Genomic DNA, 24,507 nt, shown 5'->3' on the forward strand with positions numbered 1-24,507 from the left:
CGTGCTCTTCTCGTATGTTAACATTAAATTATTGACTGTCTCTTCGATCTCAGACAGTGTCAAACGTTAGACTTGGCAGTTGTACGGGGTATATATCTCCCAATTGATACGATATTCCCGTGCTTGCATTTCCTATCATGATTTTCTTGATAGAGGGTTGCTGCTCACAAGGAAGCTATTAAACCAAGAGTTCCAAATGTTGAGGTTGAAAACACCCCTTCGTAAAATTTACGGACGCCATCACGAGTTGGTTGACCGTTATGGAATAGCCGTTTCACAAATGATATCAGATATGTTCCTTACGTCGTAACTACAATCATCTTCCCTTTCATGAATGTGACATACCGAATTAGACTATTTACCGGATGTATTATCACATAACTAACACGACGGGTGCCACATGTGGAGCAGGATCTGCGTTCCCTTCCGGAGTACTTAAGATCACCTCTTGTTTTGATGGGGTTCGTGTTGCTTTTACTGCAGTGATCTATGTTGTGTCATGTGTACTATTGTTTGTCTGTTTGTCTTTCTTTCATTTTTAGCCATGGCGTTGTCAGTTTATTTTCGATTTATGAGTTTGACTATCCCTTTGGTATCTTTTGTCCCTCTTTGTCAATTGCTCTACAAAGAACGTAGAATTTTAGAGTAATTGCAACGACGGGTTGTTCTGCAGACTGTTAACTAGAAATAAGAGAATGTTGTATGAATGACACAATGAGATGTATCACATTAAAAGAAATCATGTTAAAAATCGTTTTGTACGACGGGATTTAAATGGTAAATATCGATAAAGTACGCAGTAATGAAGTTTAAAATCTGAATAAATGAGTGTAGTGAAACTATTAGTGCATCAACTTAAAATTATCATAGACACATTTTAAAAGTGAAAGGATTGAGTTTATTCAGGGAAGTTTTTCATGAGTGGACACAAATTGATTTAACTTTTAAAATAAAGTAAGAAAAACATATTTCTGTACTGATACCTGACTGACAGTCTTTTTTATTTAATATTATTATATCTGTGCATATTAAAATGCTGAAAATGTGTTTCAAGAAAGTTGGTCAGGGATCATTTTTAAGACAAAAAAAGACAATTTCATGAAAAAGTTGATTTGCAATAACAGAAATTAACGACATTATGCATTTGTCTATTAAAAAAAGGATACGCAGAACAATATAAACATGATCTTTCTTTATGTGCTGAAATAACAAGTTTGTATGAAAGCAAATAAACCGATTTTTATAAACGAGTGTTTAAGAAAGCACAGAAGAGACTATCTTATAAAGATTGTACAACATATTGCAAAATGTGCCGACATGTGATACTAATGTCTTGGATTCGGGGAAAAACAACCGTATGTACAGACCTGTATGACAAGGAAGTAATTTGTAATTGGCAATGTAATATGTAACTCTCCAAGCTTATCAGCAAAGTATTGATCACTCACAAGCATGCATTCGCAGGCCTCCAATAGTTACAAGATTACGAAAATATGATATGACTTAAACATTTTCTCCAAATATTGAAATTTGATTTTAAAATTTTAGGAAAATAAAGATTATACTGTTCAGATGTGTCGAATGTATAGTAATGCACGAGATCCCCCTGATATGGGTTATCAGCCCGGGTGGGAAATTATGATTTGTGTACTTCCGCTCATTACAATGCTAAGTATATGATAAATACATATACCTCACGTAAATAATTTTTATGTGACATGACGTTATACGGTTATAAGGTTTGCAATGACGTCATACAGATTAAGTGTTTGATAAAGTCTTTGCAACCGTGATTGCAATCGATGACGTGACGTCAAACAGATTATAGGTCTGATAAAGCCTTTGCAACCTTGCTGATACATATACAGCATGGTTTCCGATGATTGTATCACAAATACAATTTATCTGAATTTAATACTAAGTATAAAATAACTATTTTTTTGCGTAATGTACTTCAGTTAAACTTTTATAAATGCGGAATGTAATCTTATTTGTTTTTTTTGTTTTTTTGCTTTTTTTTAATTTTAAGGCTCTACATACATGAAATTGAAAGTTTTGAAGAGTATAGGGACTTGTGCATTATGTATCTGAGGGTGGGGCCGGTGAAAACATGAACGGGGCACATTCTTTTTTCATGCAATTAATGAGCGGGGCCCAAAGTGTTTTGAAACAAACATTTAGCGGGGCGCACACTTTTTAAAAACCCTTCGTGTGTGCATAAAAAAATTAAATCAGATTATTACAGATAAAAACTATTGGTGATTTCTGTGGAAAAAAGTAACTTGATAGAAAAAAAGCACAATTGAATCTAAAACAAAATAACCTTATACAGTGCTTCAATATATTTTGGTCCGTTTCTGTGTGTGTTACGTTTCGGTGTTATGTCGTTGTTCTCCTCTTATATTTAATGCGTTTCCCTCGGTTTTAGTTTGTTACCCTGATTTTGTTTTTTGTCCCTGGATTTATGAGTTTTGAACAGCGGTATACTACTGTTGCCTTTATTTAATAATCATTTATAAAAAAAAAAAATTCTGATCACCAGAATGTATAAAATATACATGTACATTGTACGTACTAAGAATTTTGAAACTAAAATAAGAAAAATAAATGTTTGGCACTTATGAAAATATAAAATTGCTTATAGTACATTATTATTAAGCATTGTCTATATAAATAAAATATCTGGAAAACTATAAACAATGTTTTGTAAATTAAACATATGACATACATGTAACATATGGTAAATAAATGCTTAAGGTAGATAGGGTGTCTTCCTTCATCTTGGATTTTGAAATACAAGAAAACAAGGTCTAGATCTTTGATAAAATGTGCAAATTTTGAGAGCAGTTGGTAATTCATGTGTAAGAATTTTCATTATAATATAGAAAATGCCATGTTTCGTCATCTTTATGGTTGTATTTTACAAAAAAAGAATACTTTTATTTAATTCAACTTTTTGCAACTATGCAAAATAAGAGGATGCAACTCCAATACAAGGGCAGATAATTCAGATAGTGTTACTTTTACACTAGAATGTGTTAGGAATTTACCCATTTTATTATGTAGCAAGAAAACGAGTGCGGTGACCCCATTTTTTTTATTAAATTATCTGAAAGCTTAATATTAGAGCTGTCTTCTCATATTTTATCTCAAAATTCTATGGTGTAGTTTTTGTTTTATGGCGGAAAATTGGGTTTTCCATGCATAATCTATACAAAATCTGTCAATTTTGCACAACCTGTAGTGTGAAAATAAGTCCCCTGACCCATTCTTTTAATGTTTTTAAACAAGAAGGATACACTTATATTTTGGCAAATTATAAAAAAAATCTATGGATTATAATTTAAACACCCCATCTACCTTAAACATAAAATAACTTCAATTGTATTTTAAATAAATCTTTAATATGACAAAATTAAATTCTTAAACATTAAAAGAACTACAGCTTAATCTATGAAAAAGCTAAATTATGTCCCTTGTGAGTATTAATTTCCATCAAAAGTCCTTGCAAACAGTAGAAAATGAAAAATTATATATGCCTGATAGAATTTAAAATAGTTATTACAATATCAAGCACTATTGAAATATTTTCTGCATGAATTGCCAATAATGTGAACAAATTCTTTACACAGGATCTAAATTTGGCCTCAAGTGGGCCTCTTTTTTTCTTAGATTGACAATTTTAACACTGAAAATGCTTTTAGTACGACTAAATATTGCCTTAATCCATAAAAAGTACAAACTTAACGAGAACATTTCCAATTTTAATAGCTAGAGAAATACCCAAGTGATACACTTAGGGATTTACACAGCAAAGAAGGCAAATATCTCAGTTAAAAACATTTGTCGAGACTTGAATTCTGGTGTTTCCAATTGAACTATTTATTGGAAAAGGTGAAAAGAAATATAAAATAATTATAGTATGGTGCATTTTATACAATATAGTTTATAGTGAACTCCTAGATAAAAGTTTTATATCAGTACCCATCAATTTGACTTATTATGATGAATCAGCATTTTTCTCAACACAGTATTGTTCTCAGTGAATAATTTTTATTCTTTGTGATAAAAATCAAATGTTCATATCAAAAGCTTCAAAATAGTAAAACATAACTGACGTCTGATGCCCACTGTCATTTTACACCAAATTTATAAAATTTTGGAAGTCTTTTCAAATAATTCTCTAGAAAATATTTCAATAGGTTATAAAATTTATATTGTAAATATACACACTGCAATTATTCATAGATAATTACAAAAAAATATATTGTACCATAACATTCAATCACAGCTCTCCTAAGTTGACTTCCTTCAAAAATAAAATCTTTATAATATTGAATTATATGCATTTGAGTTGAAATATCAACTTCGATATACATGTATTATTGAATGTTGTGCATTTTAGTTTAAAAAAAATATCATGTTTCCATATATGTGTTTCATTTTTTTCCAGCGGGGCAAGGACTCTTTTTTATTAATTGAAACGGGGCAAGAATTTTTTTATAATAAATATTGGCGGGGCATACAGTTTTTTTTTTTAATATTTGCTGTACACCGGCCCCACCCTCGGATACATATTACACAGTCCCTTAGGTAGATAAACAAACAACACAACGATACAAAACTTTTTTTTTTAAAGTTTGTTATTATTTTGTTCTGTTACAGCACTGCTACATGTTTACTGTAACATATTATTGATCATTGAAACATATGTTCAACAAAGTCACACTTTTTAGCGCCTGAACCAAGTCAGACGCCTCTATATTAGTGTTTTTTGTTGATTGTTATTTGTCATAATTGTTTTTGAGTCTGTTGAGTAGGCTTATTTATAGCCGCTGATTTATTGTTTGAATTCTTTTATATAATTTACATGTCAAAGTAGTTTATAGTTTACTATAAAGTAACGGTTTTACTAATTGTTGAATGCATTGTGGTATGGCTGCCTACATGTATATCATCGTCTCAGATCGATGATTATTTCAATGATATGGTAATCAAAGTACCTCTTTTTTTATAACTAAACCGGATAAACTATTATTAGAGTAATGCATCAGGTATAGATAAATTATATAAATGTTTTTATCAGTTGCTTGATATGTTTATAGAGCTATTCTAACTTCGGTCTTTTTTTGGATGTTAACCTTTTCGAATCGAGCGAAACCGGTGAGCCGTTTGTAGACGAAACGCCAGTCTGGCGAACACAATTAATTGGCTGTTATCTTTGATGTGCTTTTTGTATAGATTAAATTAAAAAGAATATCAACAGTGCATCATTTTTTGTTCTCTTCATATAAATGGTAAAAGTTGTACTCAAAATATCAAACGAAAGGTAAAGTATTTAAAACGATGAACATGCTGACGATGAATAAGGGCTTCATCTACTCCTTTCATTCATTAAATCTATAAGTTTTATGTCTTATTTGATATTCACAGAAACTTTCAAATTGAAATCAAATAATAAACATGACAATGTTTAAATTACAAAGACTAATCTAAGGAAAACAGTAAAATAAAAATAAAAAGACCGAAAACAACGGAAAATTCAAATTGGAAACTGCCTTATCATTTGGAAAAATCAAACGCTCATACACATCAAACGATCACAAAAACTGTCATGTTCCTGACTTGGTACATGCCTAGAATTAAAACACAAACTTCTAGGTGTTTATAATCGTCATTCGGCTTGACCCTAATCGCTTAAGTCAGACTTTAGTGAGCACGAAACGCTGTTTTTTGTCAATTGATTAGCTGACGACTGATTCGAGCTGATCAATAAGGATATCTTCTGGAAATAAAATATCGGGAATATCGGTGTCACAGATGTGACTCTCATGGTGTTACATAGAAATAAGAAGATGTGATACTAATGCCAATAAGACAACATCCAAGTGACAATGAGTAAAAACACTTATAGGTCAGAGTATGACTTTCAACTGATGGTTTTGACTAACACCGAACAGCAAGCCATAATGGGCCCAAAAATGACTAGTGTAAAACAATAAATGTCCACCTTGTATAAAAATGCTATATATTTGAGATCTAAGTGAAACGGTACATCTCCCTATACAACTATAATGCGAGATTTCTTCGACGTTTTTTTCAACTGTCTCGTTTGGTTATAATTGCTTATTCGTGAAATTGGTTCATACACAAATATTTGATAATGGTTTATTTTTACTATTTCTCATATATTTTTTCTGTTTAAATAATACTTGAAATTATCTTGGTAGTACTATGAATAAATGGTTTGAACAATTCGAATCAAATCCGACAGAAAACAATCGTTGCTTTATGTTTGGTGTTCATTAAACAATTATCGAACAAAGAATTACTCTTCGTATTCGTAAATGTGATTTACATATAAGCTTTTATTTACATCAATCAGTGAAATAATTATGATATTGCGCTTTTAAAATGTATTACCAAATGGGAAATATATTATAGGATTCAAACGACGATTTTTTTCTTATATGAAATTTTGTTTTTAAATCCCCTAGATGTTATGTCGGGTAACGTGATCATGATTTATATAAATATGATATCAAGATTACAAAACACTGTCTGGATATATTTATTAACAAGTAATCATTTTCTACTTCAATTTAAATCAAATATGTGACACTACCTTATCGAAGGTACCAATTAGTTGTAGTATAAAGTGAGTATCGTAACAATCAATCTCAGATAGATGTACGTAAATAGAACAAAACAAACGTGGGAGACAATGCAGTCAGATTACTATTTATATTGTACAGAATAAGATTAGGGTATTCATAAAGTGAATGCACATTTTTTTTTGATTATTTATTTTATACATTAGACTTTGTACAAACGACACAAAGAACATCTGCTTCATTGGTATAGGGAGGACATCTTAAACTGCCACATTTCGTTCGAAGAGTATAAAACAAAGCTCCATTTTCATCCCCATTTTTATTGTCCAACGGTTCTGCATTCTTGTCTACACATACGTAGTCTTTATTGGAATATACATTATGATCACTCATCAAATAACCATTGTATTCTGAGTTCCATCCTTTATAACAAGTCTTTCGACCTAAAACGTTATTACATTTTATGATTATGATTAATAACTACTTTCTTTAATCAATCTATTTTGAGAAATATTGAGTAAAGGTTACAAATTTGACGTTTAAAGACAACATAGAAACTTATATAATAGGGCAAAGATACAAAATGCATTTAAAGTAATCTACTACAGTTGTTCTCTAACTTACTGATCGATGGCATTTTCTATACATGCTATGACACAAATAAGAGTGTAATTCATCAACATGCAATTATCTATTCTGTTTACTTATTTCAAAGTCTATTATCTGAAATACTGGCATTGCTTTAAAAGAGGGACGAACGATATCAAAGGGACAGTCAAACTCATAAATCTAAAATAAACTGACAACGCCATGGCTAAAAATGAAAAAGACAAACAAACAAACAATAGTACATATGATACAATATAGAAAACTAAAGAATAAAAAACACGAACCCCACCAAACACTAGGTGTGATCTCATGTGCTTCGGAAGGGTAGGCAGATTCTGCTCCACATGTGGCACCCGTCGTGTTGCTTATCTGATAACAAATCCGGTAAATAGTTTAATTCGGTAGGTCACATTCATGAAAGGGAAGGGGTTTGTAGTTACGACGTAAGGAACATATCCGATATCATTTGTGAAACGGTTATTCCATAACGGTCAACCATCTCGTGGTGGCGTCCGTAAAATGTACAAAGGGATGATTTCAACTTCACCATTTGGAACTCTTGGTTTAATAGCTTCCTTGTGAGCAGCAACCCTCTATCAAGAAAACCATGATAGGAAATGCAAGCACGGGAATATCGTATCAATTGGGAGATATATACCCGTATGCAGGTGCTGCTGGAATGTTGCTACTTAGAAATGGAAAGTTCACAATTGGAAAGCTGAAATCATCTCTTTTCTCGTAAAGTTTTATCCTTTATCTCTAGTTCGATGGGATAGATGCGTTTCACATAGTCACCAAATTTTGAATTATTTAGTGAAAGAACATCATCTATATAGCGGAAAGTAGAGTTAAAGTATATTGCTAACTTCTAATCTTTCTTCCTAAGAAGTTCCTGCATGATTGATTGATTGATTGTTGGTTGTTTCACGTCCAGTGGCAAATATTTCATGCATATTCAGGACGAGAACAAGTTCACAATAAAAAAATAGGTAGGTGATACAATATAGGCCATCTGGGATGATGGTCGGGGAAATTTGGATTGCCACTGGAAAATGAGGGTATATTGGATAGGGACAGAAATTTTGCCTTGCAACAGGCCACCTCCGGACCCCTCAAAGAGTTGTAGCAAGAGTTCTTAACGTGCAAAGAGCGTGGCACTCTCTTTACACGAGGCATCGAATTTAACGTCCCCCTTCTGGTCGGACGTGACACCCCACTTCGGCAAGCGTTTTACTGCCGGTCGGGAAAGACCAAGTGACCATATTTCTATACCCCAGTCACCCTTGGGGTGAGTTCCGGCATGAAGTCAGCCTCATAATAATAAAGAAACAAGTCGGCAAGTAGAGGGGCACAGTTTGTCCCCATTGGAATGCCGACAGTCTGTTAAAATTTGCTTTGATTTTCTTTTCTTTCTTTTTTTTTGAAGACCGGAGATTAACTGCCACGATCTTCCACATTATTTATGTAAACTAAATATGTTTTCAGGTAACTTTTGCAAATCGTAATACGCACAATGCTCACCTGGTGTAGGTCTCAATGCAAGTGTTCTGATATTAATAAAGTAATAAAAGAAACAGTGTATGTGATTTGTTGTTTGATTCATGTACCAAAGTACTTGAAATTTATGGAACGCCACAGTTGTCTTATGTGTAACTCTGATATTACTTTATGTTGTCTTATTAATACTTATGATATTTTGTCTTTACTTAATATGGTTTTGACGTTACGTAATGATGTTTTAATATAACTCAATATGGAATAGTCATTACTTAATGATATTTCGATATTACACGATATGGTTTCGTATTGACTTAATATATTTTTGTCATTACTCAATATGGTTTTGTCATTACTCGATGTGGTTTTACTATTATTCAATATGGTTGTGTCATTATTCAATGTGGTTTTAACATTACTTGATGTGTATGCGACTTAACGTAATGTAGTTGGTTCATAACATTATGTTGTTTTGTTAATTCGTAATCATGATTTGCATATTCTTTATATGGTTTATGTTTAAAAATTTGACGATTTAACACTACTTGATGTGTTTGTTTCATTATTTGATATGGTCTTGTCCTTCTGTGATGTGGTCCTGTCATTCTTTTGTGTGGTTATCCCATTACTTGCAGAGGTAAAACCACGTGACCAAATCGGAAAAACCTGTTCTATTTTGAATAGATTTCCATGTTGTATGTGCTTTGAATGAGTGTGGACATCCATTGAATTAGTGTTCAAATTAACGTTCGGGTTACTGTTTGAGTTAAACTTTGAGTTAGGTTTCGGATTCAAGTCATGCTTAGATTTAAAGTTATAGTTAGCATCGATTTTTGAGTTGGACTTCGAGTTTGAGTCACATTTAAAGGCAGGATTATAGTTACAACTTTTAATTCGAGTCACTTCTTGGGGTAGAGTTTGAGTAAGATTAGAATTAAGTCTCCTTTAGATTAATAAAGATTTCGAGTTGAAATTCGAGCTATTTTATATGTCTTTTTGAGTTCGTAATTAAATTTTCTACCGCAGAACATGGGCTTTTGTTCGGGCTTCCGAAAAGAGGGCTCCGGGTATGCATTCTAAATAAACAATGTAACAGTTACAGTATACAAAACGCAACATAGGAGTTGAAATAAAGATAGATTTGGTGTGATTGCCAATAAGACAACTATCCACCAGAGTTTAAATGCAGTGGATGTACATGTAAGAAATCATATATAGGCAACATTACAGCCTTCAACACTCCGTATAGTCAGCTACAAAAGGCAACCATGCACTATGTGAAAAAAAAATCAAACGAAAAAACTAACGGTCTAATTTACACATATGTATACAAAGACAACAGTAAAACTTCATGCTCCTTACTAGGGGCAGGTACATAAAGAAAGTGAACGTGGCGGAGTTTAACATGTATGTGAGCGATACATCCTAACCTAACATCGGACTGTAACAGTAGTGTAGGGGGAGGGTTGGGATCCCGCTAACATGTTTAACCCCGCCACATTATTTATGTATGTGTCTGTCCCAAGTCAGGAGCCTGTAATTCAGTGGTTGTCGTTTGTTTATGTGTTACATATTTGTTTTTCTTTCATTTTTTTTATATAAATAATGCCGTTATTTTTCTCGTTTGAATTGTTTTGCATTGTCTTATCGGGACCTTTTATAGCTGACTATGCGGTATGGGCTTTGCTCATTGTTGAAGGCCGTACGGTGACCTATAGTTGTTAATGTCTGTGTCATTTTGGACTTTTGTGGACAGTTGTCTCATTGGCAATCATGCTACATCTTATATTTTATAGTAACAGCACAACACGAGAAAAAATTGAAACTAAACAAAGTGATGCTCCCGCACTCCACCCATTTAACCGCCTATACCCCAAAAAGGACAAAGTTTCTCCCAAAAAGATAAATAATTTTAAAAAAAACCTGACCACATGCACACCTTCCATACATGTACAAATAAACAGCAGAGTGATAAATTCCTCGCATTCAAAGTGTAGGAGAAGTTATCTGGAAACGCCCTACTTATGCAAGTAAATTTCCCAAAAGAGTAAATATTAATAATTAAACCCTGACCACATGCAGCACACCTTCAATATATGTACAAACAGACAGATAAGAGAAAACTTCACAGGAATCAAACTGTTGGATGAGTTATGCGGAATAACTATATACAATGTACCCATAATTGGACGGACAGACGGACGGACAGACAGATGTTAAACACTATGCCCCCAACTTTCAGTTGCGGGAAAGTTGCAGTGGCTTAAAAACAGTTTCAATTGGCTGTCTTAATAGATCGTTATGAATGGGTAATTGAAATCATTCGGGGGATCTCGGGTTCCCAAGAAAGGTAAGAAGAATGAAACAGATATTTCAAAAGTTCATTTTTCAATTAGTGTGAGATAGATCAGGGAATTCAACTGATTAACAATAATAGATTGATATTCGTATATATGTTCAAATGATCATTCACGCTAAAAAAAATCAGAGAATTCTTATTTTATAGTATTGATGCTTTGTCGATTAGTCCGAGCCCCCCTCCCCCGATTTTCCTGTACCTTAAGTGTGAGTTGATTCGAAGTTGATTTGAAGTGTCTCATTTAATAACAATAAGGTTTTAGTCTTTTAATTTGTGTCGAGCCTGCTACATCAATGTAGAGGCAGTGAGACACAACAACGTCGTCGATAGAGGCGTCATTTCGGGACTTTTTATAGCTTACTATGGGGTATAGGAATTGCTCGTTGTTGGAAACAATACAGTGTTGTTTTAGTTAAATAAAACCGAATTAAACTGTTTTGAAATGATAAATGTATTACCTCCATGAAGTTTTGTAAAACTTGTATAGGAGTTGTTCCTCTATATAAAAAAAACACTTTCTTATGACCGATGAATGTACAACCGATCAACATTACGCTTTTACACTGAAAGCAGCAATATGAGGCGAGACACAGCATTCCGTGGAATATTTTACAAATTTATTATAATGCTGCTTCTAAATGAGAGCTACGGATAAAATATCAGGACCAAGCGGTTTGGGGATATTCCAATTATGTCCGAAATCCGAAATACTGTAAAATTTTTAGTATTTTTTTTATTATTATTGTCTGCCGTTCCCCTTTTTCATACCAAATAACTTTGAATAACCACTCAAACTTCAATTTGAACTTTAACTTTGGCGATACCCATCCAAAGCACATTAAACAAACGACACATGGAAATCTGTTAAAAAATAAAATAGAACAATTTTATTCCCGAATTGGTCACGTGGTTTCACCTCATAAAATAATGGGACAACCACATCAAAGAATGACAGGACCACACCAAAGAATGACAAGACCACATCAAATAATGAAACAAACACATCAAGTAGTGTAAAATCGTCAAATTTTGAAACATCATAAGGTAATGTGTAAACCATATAAAGAATATGCAAATTATCATTACGAAATAACAAAACCACATCATATAATGAAACAACTACATTTCGTTAAGTCGCATACACATCAAGTAATGATTAAACCACATTGAATAATGACACAACCATATTAAATAATAGTGAAACCACATCGAGTAATGACAAAACCATATTGAGTAATGACAAAACTTTATCAAATCAAGACGAAACCATATCGTGTAATATCAAAATATCATTAAGTAATGACTATTCCATATTGATTTATATTAAAACATCATTACGTAACGTCAAAAACATATTAAGTAAAGACAAAATATCATTAAGTAATAATAAACCAACATAAAGTAATATCAGAGTTACACCTAAGACAGAAATAGAAATTGAGTTATATTCAATTAAAGAAATGGAAATTTAAATACTATTTAAAGATTGTAACTTTTTCATTCAACTGCATAAACTGAATTTGTTAATTACGAAATCTAATCAGCGGGACGTGCACTTCAAAAGACTTAACTCGGGAAAGAAGTATCTGCCAAAATATAAAGGATTACAATACCTGGTATCATAAGTACAGCTGATCTATGTTTGCGGTAACACACAGAGCAAGGAACTTCCTTGCTGCTCATACTTCCTGACCACCCCGATGGTTTGGATGTTGAACTAACTTCATATTCACCTCCATATACTTGAGCATTGTCATACGATTGATGCTGCCCATTCTCTGGGTCATTTGGGAGACATAAATAATTCACGCCACCTCCTTTATGTGTTTGATAATTCCCACCGGCTTGTCCTAAAAGGCAAAAAAATATCAATCATTCAATTAAAACAAAATAGATTTTTAATATCTTCCGCCTTTCTTAAGTATGAAAATAAGGTGATACATCATTGCAAATGAGACAACCATATGTATCAATCAAGGGAAAATGGAAAGTGAATTATATGAATTACATAACAAATTTGAATCAATTAATCAGATAATATCTTGAGACCATTAAAAAAAAACAAATTTAACAGAAAAGCATTACTTTTTAATAACAAAATCAACTCATTCAAATTGAACGGATACTTTATACAAATATCATAGGTATGTGATTTAAATAACATGTTTTTTGTCTGCCAGTAGGGATACATTAGTAATTCATGGCTTCGAAATCTGATGTCATCTGGTAATGTTCCATATATTCATTCAAGATAATTATCAAAAAAGTGTCTTTTTGCAGAAGAAATGATAATTTTGGAACTTTAAGGACCTGAATACTTGGTATATAGATATCGGAAGATGTGGTATGAGTGACAATGAGACATCTCTCCATTCAAGTCAGAATTTGTATAATTTAGCCATTACAAGTCAAAGTACGGTCTTATATCGAGCATTGGCTCACACTGACCAGCAAGCTATAAAGAGTGCTAAGCATGTCTAATTTTAAACCATTCAAACAGGAAAACTAACGGTATAGAATGTTTATATAAGAATTACTTTCGTTTACCTGTATACACTGTGTCAGTTCCTTTTGGACAATTTTTCTTTCCCCAACGTACATATGTTACTCCTAAAGAAATGAACAAAATAAAACTGTTAGTAACCAAAAAAACTGTGTATCAAATGTTTGTCTACGAAATCATTTTCTTTAAAGAGCAGTACAACTATCTTATTATAAATTCAAACTGCTGCTCTTTATTATATGATCTACACTTTTGTTTAAAAATAGCAAATGTTGATTTGTATAATTTTAAAACATACTTTCAATTAATCAAAAAAGAAAAAAGAAATTTTAACCAAGCTATTTTCGTATACTACATTGATCTTTAATGGTTCACTTTTTTAAACAAAAAGATTTGGAAAAAAAACTTCTTAAACAAAACCTGTATTGGATGTTTTGCTTTGTGTTGGACATTCCTCTCGTCTTGACGTATGCAGGTAATGTTTCATCATATCTATCAGAGACTGATCTGATGCTGACAGATTATAGTCTTTACATTCATGATTGTGAACACCCAGCAATACAATTGCTAATACAAATGTCACAAACAACAAATACATCTTGATTCTGCAATTAATAATATTAATTTATATTTATCGTAGCTGCAATTCGTATGCATCCTGAATCTGTAGACAATCTATGACAATGAAGAGGCAACATGGAGTAGATTATTTATATTTATCATAGTTGTACATAAATCGATGCAAGTTTGTTGTGTTTGGTATAAAGGTACACGTGTAAATGCTATTTATAGATAGGTCTGTTTGGTTGGATATATAAGAAATTTAAGTAGAATTTCATGCACGGGTGGTTTGATAGTAGTTCAAGTCATTCGAGTCATTGCAGTCAAGTGTTTTAGAGGTCTTTTCCAAATAAATAATTATAAAAATTCTTTATTCACAGTTTGATAGCCCAGAATGGGTCGCAAATATTGATGTACTAGTCAGAGACAAACAATTCTCACAATTCTCATTGATATAAAATGAATAACGTGTATTTATTATCTGAATAAAAATGCACTTGACTTTTGCATGTGGCTTCTCCCAAGTAAGAGTTGTGTTTGATGTTGATAAATGCTTTATGTTCGGTTGAGGTCATTCGAGTCATTGCAGTCAAGTGTTTTAGAGGTCTTTTCCAAATAAATAATTATAAAAAAAATTTATTCACAGTTTGATAGCCCAGAATGGGTCGCAAATATTGATGTACTTGTCAGAGACAAACAATTCTCACAATTCTCATTGATATAAAATGAATAACGTGTATTTATTATCTGAATAGAAATGCACTTGACTTTTGCAAGTGGCTTCTCCCAAGTAAGAGTTGTGTTTGATGTTGATAAATGCTTTATGTTCGGTTGAGGTTACGAATTAGAACATAACGCTTTCTAATCTCATAAATCCATCAACCTTTTCCTTTTTCTGTACCTGTGAAGCTTATGATTTGTCTTTGACGTATAGAAGTTATTAAAAAAGGACAGAAATGATTAGTCTGAGCACAGCTGGAATTGGGCTCCAATAGGCATCAAAACTGTAATAATTTTCATGCCTATTTGCCTCGTATAGAAAAGAATATTCTCTGTAAAAACCATGTTTTTTTTTTATTTTTTCTATATATATATATCTTCAATTAAAAAATGTTTGAGAAAATCTTATTAGTTTCAATAGTTGTGCAGAGTGTTTTTTAGGAATATACCCAGTACCAGCCTATAATAACAATTGTTCAGCGCAGTTAAATGACATAGCTTCGTAAGTTCTTGGTAATGGTATATTTGAAACCACTTTTATTCAGATGAAGGAACATGTATACGTCAAGGAAAAAATGGCAGACTAACAGATGATTTTCCCAAGCATGAACTCGACAATACGGCGACTATATAAATATGTAGTCAAATGCGTTTTGTGATAATATACTTTATGACTTTTTGGGTCTTTGGAAAATGTTGTTTGTGCTGTATTTAGATCCCTCTATCGAGACATTTGTTTTGCATGCACCAGTATACCAGTTGCGGTTTTAATCCAAAGCAATCATAGGTTTGAAAGTTGTTTTCAATTTAGATTTTCTTTTTGCTGGAATCATATTTTCCTTTGGGTTTATATGATCCGTTCATCCTATTCTGACTCTTTAAAGTACAAGATTCTATCCTAAATTGATGTAAGCGTCATGGCCTTCAAAATACTGTTTCGATCCCTAACATCACTGAAGAGCTATTCATTGTCGAATTCCGGATATGGTGTACTAATGTGTGCACCTATTATTTGCGGTATTCCATCTTTTCCGCAGGTTATTCGTTTTCTATTAGGTATTAATGTCATATTAAGAATGATTTTGTAATATCTTGTTATCCGTTTATTTGGCAATTGCCTATGACAGGGTTTAAAAACCTCAGTTGTTTGACCTTTTAGTCAAGTGCATTTTGTCTTTTGGAAAATATTGCTTGTGCCTTAATTAGACCCCTCTACCAAGAGATTGGTTTTGCAGGCACACGTAAATAAATTGCGGTTTTTATCAAATGCAAACCTTTAAGAATGAAATATTAGAAATAAAAACAATTGAAAGCTTTGAACACCAGAACCGTTTTATTTATGGAAAGTATTACTGAATTAAAAAAGGAGAGTTTAAATAATCAAGAATAAATTTTACTGAATTATTAAAAAAATACTCGACAATTATTTATCATTTCTCAAAATGTGTGGATGACAGAACTGTTACATAATATTTGTCCTGAACATTTGTAGATACATAATTGTTTGGCGTAAAATCTGGTTTTAGCACTACAACTATATTTTGAGAAACCAGAATCATCGCACATTAGCTCTTTCATTACCTTTACTGACAAAACACATAACGTTTGACAGCATTGGGTTTCGTGATAAGCAATTGTCAATTGACCCCTTATGAAGTAATTGCCCTTTATTGTCAATTTAAAACATTTTTTTTTCAAACAATTGTGATCTTTTGCACAAATAAATTTAAACCTAGCCACAATTTGCAATAGGCTATCTTTATTGAAAAATGTATCCGATGACGTTACCAATCATATCTTTGCATCACATCAAAACACAGCCTTGTATGGCAAAACCCATATTGTAGACGGGAATTTGTTTCGATGTGGGTGTGTAAAATTATAATTATCATTATTTCTGAATTGGATAATTTAATATTGTCATATGTTAGAAAAATGCAAATCTTTCTTCACGTAAAGAACTCTACATTTTTTTCATTTATATTTATGGCTGTTCTGCAGGTTGAATTTCTGTCCCTATCCAAAATACCTTCATTTTTACTTGCAAGCAGCAGTTGAAACTTTTATCCTTAATCCGGGTCAATCCCCTACAGAAATAACCCATATGAATTAATATTATAACCAAATGTCTTACGTCTAAAAAAAAATGGACGGCAGATTTGTGACTGAAAGCAAACAACAATCAGTTAATTAGAAAGAAATCTTTTTTTCCGTTTCATATGTTTCGTTTTAATTTCCTGTTTTGAATCCAGAATTTCTAAAAATTCTATTCTACATTATTTTCTACTGACAGAACACCTTGTCTTTCTGCCATTTTGACAAAATAGTCACAAATTTTCATCTGGTATCTGAAAAACAGAGTGAGTATGCACTTTATGTAGTTTCTCAAAAAGTATGCATCATATGACATGCAAACCTTCCCAGCTGGATGTTTTAGAAAATAAATTAATTCTATCGAACCATTAGATATGTTCTTTTTAAGATATTGTGTTTTTGTCCGTTTGTCAATGATAACCTTCTTCTACAAATTGCCTAAAATTAAACAAGTAATTTGTTGAATTTTGCTTCAAAATTTCAGTCGTTTTGCAAAATGACTAGGTTAGTTAAGTCATTTTGTATAATGCCTGTCATTTTACGAAATGCCTAATTTTTGAAAATGTCTGTAACATATATATATATAATCTGCTCACATATATAGTTTATAAAACAAAAATGTTTGATGATGTTCCTATTTTAAGTCTCGCACGTCATGAGTAAAAGACTTTACTACTTCAATTTCAATAATTTTTATTTTGCCATTTGGTAAGGGACTTTCTGTTTTGAATTGTCCTAGGAGGTCGGTATTTTTGTCATTTTACTTTTCACAAGAATCCCGGTGGGGTAGGGGTGAATAAATGCATCAGTAGCATACTGCTGTTCTAAAATCATATTTCGATTGAGAGAAAAAAAATCTGGGTTACTAAATAAAACCGAGGGAAATACATCATATATAATGCGGGGTTCACACATTGCCGATTATTGCTCCCGTTTGAGATCAGACAGCGAAACGAAACAAAAAGTGAAAAAAGTCGGATTACTATCCTCAATTATCTGGAATGTCCTATCATTGTCTGAACGCAGTCGTTTAAGTTCGTAACAGATTCCTACGGGTCGGGAATGGTCTGAATAGTTCGGTAAAGCACTCCGACAGTTAGGTGCGTCCCGTAACATTCGGGGAAACTCAGCCGATTTTGTCTAGTCGGATTACAATCGTGCCTATGTCGTGTGTCGTGACAGATTCTGATTTATCGGATCGAATTCCTAACAATGTTTTGTGTATTCTGGACGGTGTCTTGTGGAACGGGAATGATCTGGAGAAATTTTCATTGCTGTTTTTTTGCCGATGGAGTCCAGATTGCATCCAGATCTTGTCGATTGCGAAACGTTTTAGCCGAAACCGTTCCGAAACAGTCCCGTTATTAATTCGAAATTCGTCAATGATACCCGTGTCAGAGTCCCAACAATTACAGAATACAATACGACTGATACTAGATAAAGCCGTGATAGCATTACGTTCCGACAGTACCTGATCATTCCAAGTATGCCGACAGTTTTCGAACGGATAACTTCCGTCAGCGTCGGTTCACTGTCTGGTCACTGTCTGGTTTCTGTCGGATTACGTTCGGTAGAATCAGGACGCCGTCGTGACAGACTCGGTCGTATTTTACCAGGCTAAAGATACAAATCGGATTAGAAGCGGATTTAGAACGGGGTTATCGGGATAAATTCGCTTGGAAACGGTTGAATATCGACGCTTCTTGAACAATATCAGATTGTTGTCGTGATTAAATTATTTTTTTTTACAAATTTTAATTAAAGTTTAAAATTCCATCCTCGATTCACAGGATCTTAATCAGACTTTTGACATATTTTATTCGGGAATGGTCCTGTCAAGGACGGCAGTAATAACCGTGAATGTGTGACCCCAGCTTAAAAGGAAAACAACAAAACAACAGAAAAATGAAATACAACAAAAATAAACAACAATGCAGCATAAATTGAAACGAACTATTAGATGACAACTGCCAGATTCCTGACTTGGTAAAGGACATTTTTAGAAAAACATTGTGGGTTCAACATAGTTTTATGGATAGCCGTATCAACCCACAACAGGAGATTTGCTGATCAGACGACTACAACAGTATATGCATATTTGAATATCGATCAACCTATTCTTGTGCGAGATCGTAAATTGTAAGTAGTCTTGATTCGAATCAGGCAAACTTGAAAGTCTGTGAACGAATCGAAAAATAGTCTATTTATATTCACTATTTACTTTTTTTGAAGTGTCATATCTTTTTTGGTTCTATTGTGTATCAAATGTATTTACAGAATAATGAAACCGGACAAATCTTATGTTAAAAGATGTTGTCTTTCATGTATAATGTTTAATAAAACATTGAGTTGATGAATATAGCAGCTGAATACTTACATTCAAAACTATTTAATAGACCTACTGTAATAAGGAAAACACTGTTGTTTTAACAGGTCGGGAACACGACTGTATATGGATATGCATGAATTAGAATACTTATTTTTACCTGTTTTTTTACCAATCCATTTAATTAGCAACAATGCATGATGGACTACTACGTGTTTACAATCAGCCGATAACACATGTTATTTACTGAAATACATTACATTTTTTCATGCATTGCCGGATTAACAATTTCGCATAGTTTTTCATTTGTTTTTATCTACATTTATAGTTCGAGATATAAAGTATTCTTTCCATGCTCAGATTAACGAAGAGTTGTTTTTATGCGTGTTTAAACTACTCTATACAAAGCCATTATTGTGATTAATGATGACACGGAGATTTCAATTATTCGTCCACAAGAGAGCAACAAAGAATCATTAAAAAACACAATTACGGTGTGTAACACACAAGACAAACTTACTAGTGTAAAGCTATCCGTCGATTATATTTGTTGGAGTAACTAACATTTCACAGCATTTCACAAAATTAATTTTATGATATATTGTATCTGCTTTTATGATTAAAAAGAGATTACAATCGAGGAAAAGATTTGTGGATTGTCCTTAAGGCACACCAACCCTTACGTATAATCATCATTCGTGGCCATTTATAGACGATTATACGGGATTGGTTTTTTTTTATTATTGTTGAAGGCAATTACGGTTGCCTCTCATCACTTAAATCCACTCCATTTGATACAGAACTTGCATGAAACCGAGATCATCCCTCATATTTCATCAAAACTGAAATAAGCTTTTAGTTCTTGTCTGAAAGAGGAACGAAAGATACCGAAGGACAGTCAAACTCATAAAATGTTAACAAAATCTATAAACTATTGATTTTTGACATATTTCAGTATTTTGAACTTCTTTCTATTTCAAGCAGTTCCCTTTGTTCTGAAGGTTATGATGCAAGCAGCTGTAGTTTTAATTTGTTTTCGTCTTTGCAAAGCTCGTTTATTTTCTCAAATGGAGATATTGGATTTTTTTTAATTTTTAATGGACTCGGACATTCAACCTTAATCAAATCATGCATGATGTTATCCATGTTTATGTGCGACAAGGACGTGAACTTTGATATATTTTGTGACAAATGCAGCGTTGGATCTAAACATATTACAGTTCTTTTATTTAATTGATATGTTTTCTTTTCCTTTTGTAGATTCAGATTCAGATTCAATATTTTATTATAGTCTCACCACATACAAACATAAAATGAGATTCACATACATAGATTTAAAACATTAAAACATTTGCATTGCATGTACCAATCTTAAAAAGATTTATGAGAGACTTTTAAGATATACATTGTATTATATACATATAAACATATTTTTACAATTTATAATTAAAATTCACAATATACATTCTTACTAAATGATAGTAAAACATTTGTTTCATTAAGAACTAGTGAAATAAAATACTATTTCTTCTTAATAAAATATTGTTGCAGGTTTTGGCAACTATAGCAGCAACATTGCCATTACTAAATAAAAGTATAAATTTTTCATTATCTGATAAAAGGTTAAAATGTTCATTAAAATGTATCGTTTGATGTATCATGATTTTTCTTAGATCCACATACAATGGGCATTTTAAAATGACATGTAGTTCATCTTCAACAATAGAGCTACAGTTAAAACATGTCCTCTCGTGGACTTCTTTTCTTTCATATCTTCCAGTTTCTATTTTTAGTGGAGCTACCCCACATCTAAATTTAGCAAATGAACTTCTGTTTTTTAATGACAAAATAGTTTGCAAATAATTTTCAGTACTATAGTTATTTTTAAACAATTTGTAAGTCCTCAATTTACTTTTCTCTGCATATGCAGCAACTCTTGTACACCAATTTGATTTAAAATTATCAAATACATCTTCTTCAATTTGTTTAATACAATTTTTGTTCAATACATTTAATTCAAAATTACAATATTGCTCATAATTATACAATTTTAACATTTCTATAACTCTAAAACTCCAGTTTTTAATTCTAGTATTACACTTTCGTATAGACCACTTAAAAATTTTAAAATTTATCCTGTGTGGGTCCATTATGGAACACCTAGCCCAATGTCTCAAGACACTTGACCATTGTGTAACGCATGGAGGTTTCCATCCCATATCACCTGCTATGGCATCATTTGGAGTGTATTTGCCAACCCCCATGAAAAATCTCATGGCCCTGTTTTGGACTGCATTTATGCAGGAAAAGTCTCTGGTTCCCCAAATACCTGCACCATAACTAATAACTGACCATACCATTGTATCATACAGCTTTGAAAAAAATTTGTGCTGGAAACCACCATGCGTTTTACTCTTTACAATTAATAATCCTAATGCTCTACTGGCTGACTTCGCTACTGCCTTAGCCATTAACTGATAATCTAAAAATTCAGTCAGTAATAAGCCTAAATATTGGTAACTTTTTACACATTCCAAAGCATTACCACCAATAGAAAAAGTACATTTAGTTTGTAAAACAGCTGGATTTCTAAAATGCATGATCTTAGATTTATTTATATTAACTGTCAGCTCATTGTTGAGACACCATGTATTAAGCACATTCAACATTTTTTGCAAATCTTCTTCATTCTCTGCCATTAAAATAACATCATCAGCATATAACAATATAGCTAATTTTTCTTCATCTATGTTAATACCAATATTCAAAGCATTAATATCCTCAACCAAATTATTTATATATATATTAAACATTATAGATGATAAAACACAACCTTATTTCAATCCAGAATCAACATTAAACCAATCAGTCATATTACCATTAATACGTACACTACATTCTACATTAGAGTATAAAGCTTTTAAAGAATACATAAATTTTGAACTAATACCTAAATTTTCCAGTTTGTTAAACAAAAAAACTCTATTAATTGAGTCATATGCTTTCTTAAAGTCTATAAAAGCTACATATGTTGACAATTTACACTTTTTCCTGGTTTCTATTATTGATGTTATAGTGCTTATATGATCAATTGTACTTTTGCCTTTCATAAAACCGTTTTGCTCGTCGTTAATTATTTCCCTTTCATCTAACCATTTGACTAATCTTTCATTTAAAATACTACAATACATCTTGTATGTGAATGGGGCTAGAGTCATGCCCCTATAAGATAAGGGGTCTCTAGGATCTGATGTAGAACATTTTGGTATTGGGGTTATAATTCCCTTATTCCATATATTTGGTACATTACCAGAACTGAAACATAAGTTAAATAATTTATGTAAAATAGAAATAATAGAGATATTTTTACAAAATTCAGCTTGGATAAGGTCAATTCCTGCACTTTTACAATTTTTTGCATTCATTACAACTTTATGAACCTCATCAATAATAATTTCCTTATCTAAATCAATACAAATAATATTTTCTTTTAAAATACAATTTTCAACCTTATTATAATCTGTTGCATCTACATTTGGGTTTAATAAGCTATGAAAACTACTTTTCCATTTATTTAAAACAGTTTCTAAATTGTTAGATATAGTTCCATCATCCAAAGTAACTTCATTCGTAATACGCATCTGTCTCTCGTTACCAATACCAATTTGACCAATTCTACGCCAAAACTGATTCGTATCATTGTCACTAAAATTAACCAGCTCTTCCTGGCAGCGGTACCAGTACTGACGTTTATATTTTTGTGTAAGCTTGTCAAAGTCTTTGCGTTTATCAACAAAGTCTTTGCGTAATTGTTGTTTTAAGCTACCCTGTTTACAAGTTACATAGTCTCTTTCTGCCGTGCAAACAATGTTCCATTTATTTGTTAGTTTGTCATTCCACCATGGTTTCTTTATTCGTCTTTTTCGATTGTTTGTACAGTTCAGAACTTTGACCTTAATTTCTAATTTATCATTCATTTCAGAGTGAAGAATTTCCACAAAGTTATTATATAATTTATCAACCTCAAATTGTCTCCCTTTAGAACATTGTATATTATCTATACACATATTAATTTTATCCAATATATCATTATTTGTCATCCAATCATTTGGGATGTTTTTCACATCATATGAAACATATGTATTATTTTGTTGCTTCACGCTATTGTGAGCACTATGTGATCAATCAATAGAACAAATTTCATTTATGTTATCAAAATTGGTTTCAAATTCCCAACATAATACAGAATGATCAGGTATATGATTTGCTCTAAATGAACCTGGTTGAGCACTTTTATTACATAAAACACTTGCTCTTATAACTTTAAAATTTTTATAATGACACAAACTTTCATATGGAACAACACAGTAGTCGACAACCGATAAACCTTTAGTAGAGACATATGTGAAATCATCATGGATAGGATATCGCCCATTTAAAACACAACAATTCACTGTTGACAAGAATTCACTAAATATTTCACCATAACTATTGGTTGTAAAATCGGTGATATTACGTTCAGATAATTGGTCTATTCCCTGAATGAAATCGGTGTAATTACCTAAACGACTGTTGAAGTCTCCACATAAATAGAAAGAATTTCCTTTAGGTATTGAATAAATTTGCTCCATTAGAACATCAAAAAAGTTGTGCGCATTTACAGACCTTGCTGAGAATTCTGGGGGTAGATAGACAACACATACATAAAACATATTTGAAGAATTTTCCATATCTGTAAATTTGACCCATAAAATTCCATCTTCCGAGTCATTTTCTATTGTTACTTTTAGCATTTTTAGTATTTCCTTTTTGATTAGTATGCCTACTCCTCCCGAGCCGGTTTTTGCACGTACATGTATCTGTTTGCGGTTGTTTCCAAGCCATACATAATTGTTCATATATATATCATTATCATTTATCAAGTGTGTTTCAGCTATGCCGATTATATGTAAATCAAGTTCATTGATACATTCTTCAATTAAAATATTCTTTTCATTGTTAAAATTGCGAGTCCATCCATTGATGTTCCAAAACCCACATCTGTACTAATACGGTCGTTTATTGCTATGGAAACCACCTCGTCCCCGTATATGACCTCTTCCATGTCCATTATTCATACCTCTTTTGTTGGTATTTCCATTTAAAGGTCCACCATTACCTTTATAATTGTCATTTTGCTGTGTTCCTATTGTTTCGTCCCTATATTTTGATGGAGTTTGGTTTT

The 24,507-nt window shown here is 32.2% G+C and overlaps 2 protein-coding genes across 2 annotated transcripts; both read right to left on the bottom strand.

Moving 5' to 3' along the window:
* Positions 1–6,774: 6,774 nt before the first annotated feature.
* On the bottom strand, positions 6,775–14,229 carry LOC139480842 (short-chain collagen C4-like). Its single transcript, XM_071263742.1, has 4 exons — positions 14,003–14,229; positions 13,627–13,689; positions 12,693–12,929; positions 6,775–7,057 (listed from the first exon to the last, which is right to left on the bottom strand). The coding sequence occupies exons 1-4, from the start codon at positions 14,178–14,180 to the stop codon at positions 6,810–6,812; spliced, it is 726 nt and encodes a 241-aa protein (XP_071119843.1). The 5' UTR covers positions 14,181–14,229; the 3' UTR covers positions 6,775–6,809.
* A 2,900-nt stretch (positions 14,230–17,129) lies between these two features.
* Positions 17,130–22,096, bottom strand: LOC139482982 (uncharacterized). Its single transcript, XM_071267013.1, has 2 exons — positions 20,967–22,096; positions 17,130–17,211 (listed from the first exon to the last, which is right to left on the bottom strand). The coding sequence occupies exons 1-2, from the start codon at positions 22,094–22,096 to the stop codon at positions 17,130–17,132; spliced, it is 1,212 nt and encodes a 403-aa protein (XP_071123114.1).
* Positions 22,097–24,507: the final 2,411 nt, after the last annotated feature.

Source organism: Mytilus edulis, chromosome 7, assembly GCF_963676685.1.
Source record: "Mytilus edulis chromosome 7, xbMytEdul2.2, whole genome shotgun sequence".
In the NCBI taxonomy this organism is placed as follows: Eukaryota; Metazoa; Mollusca; class Bivalvia; order Mytilida; family Mytilidae; genus Mytilus; species Mytilus edulis.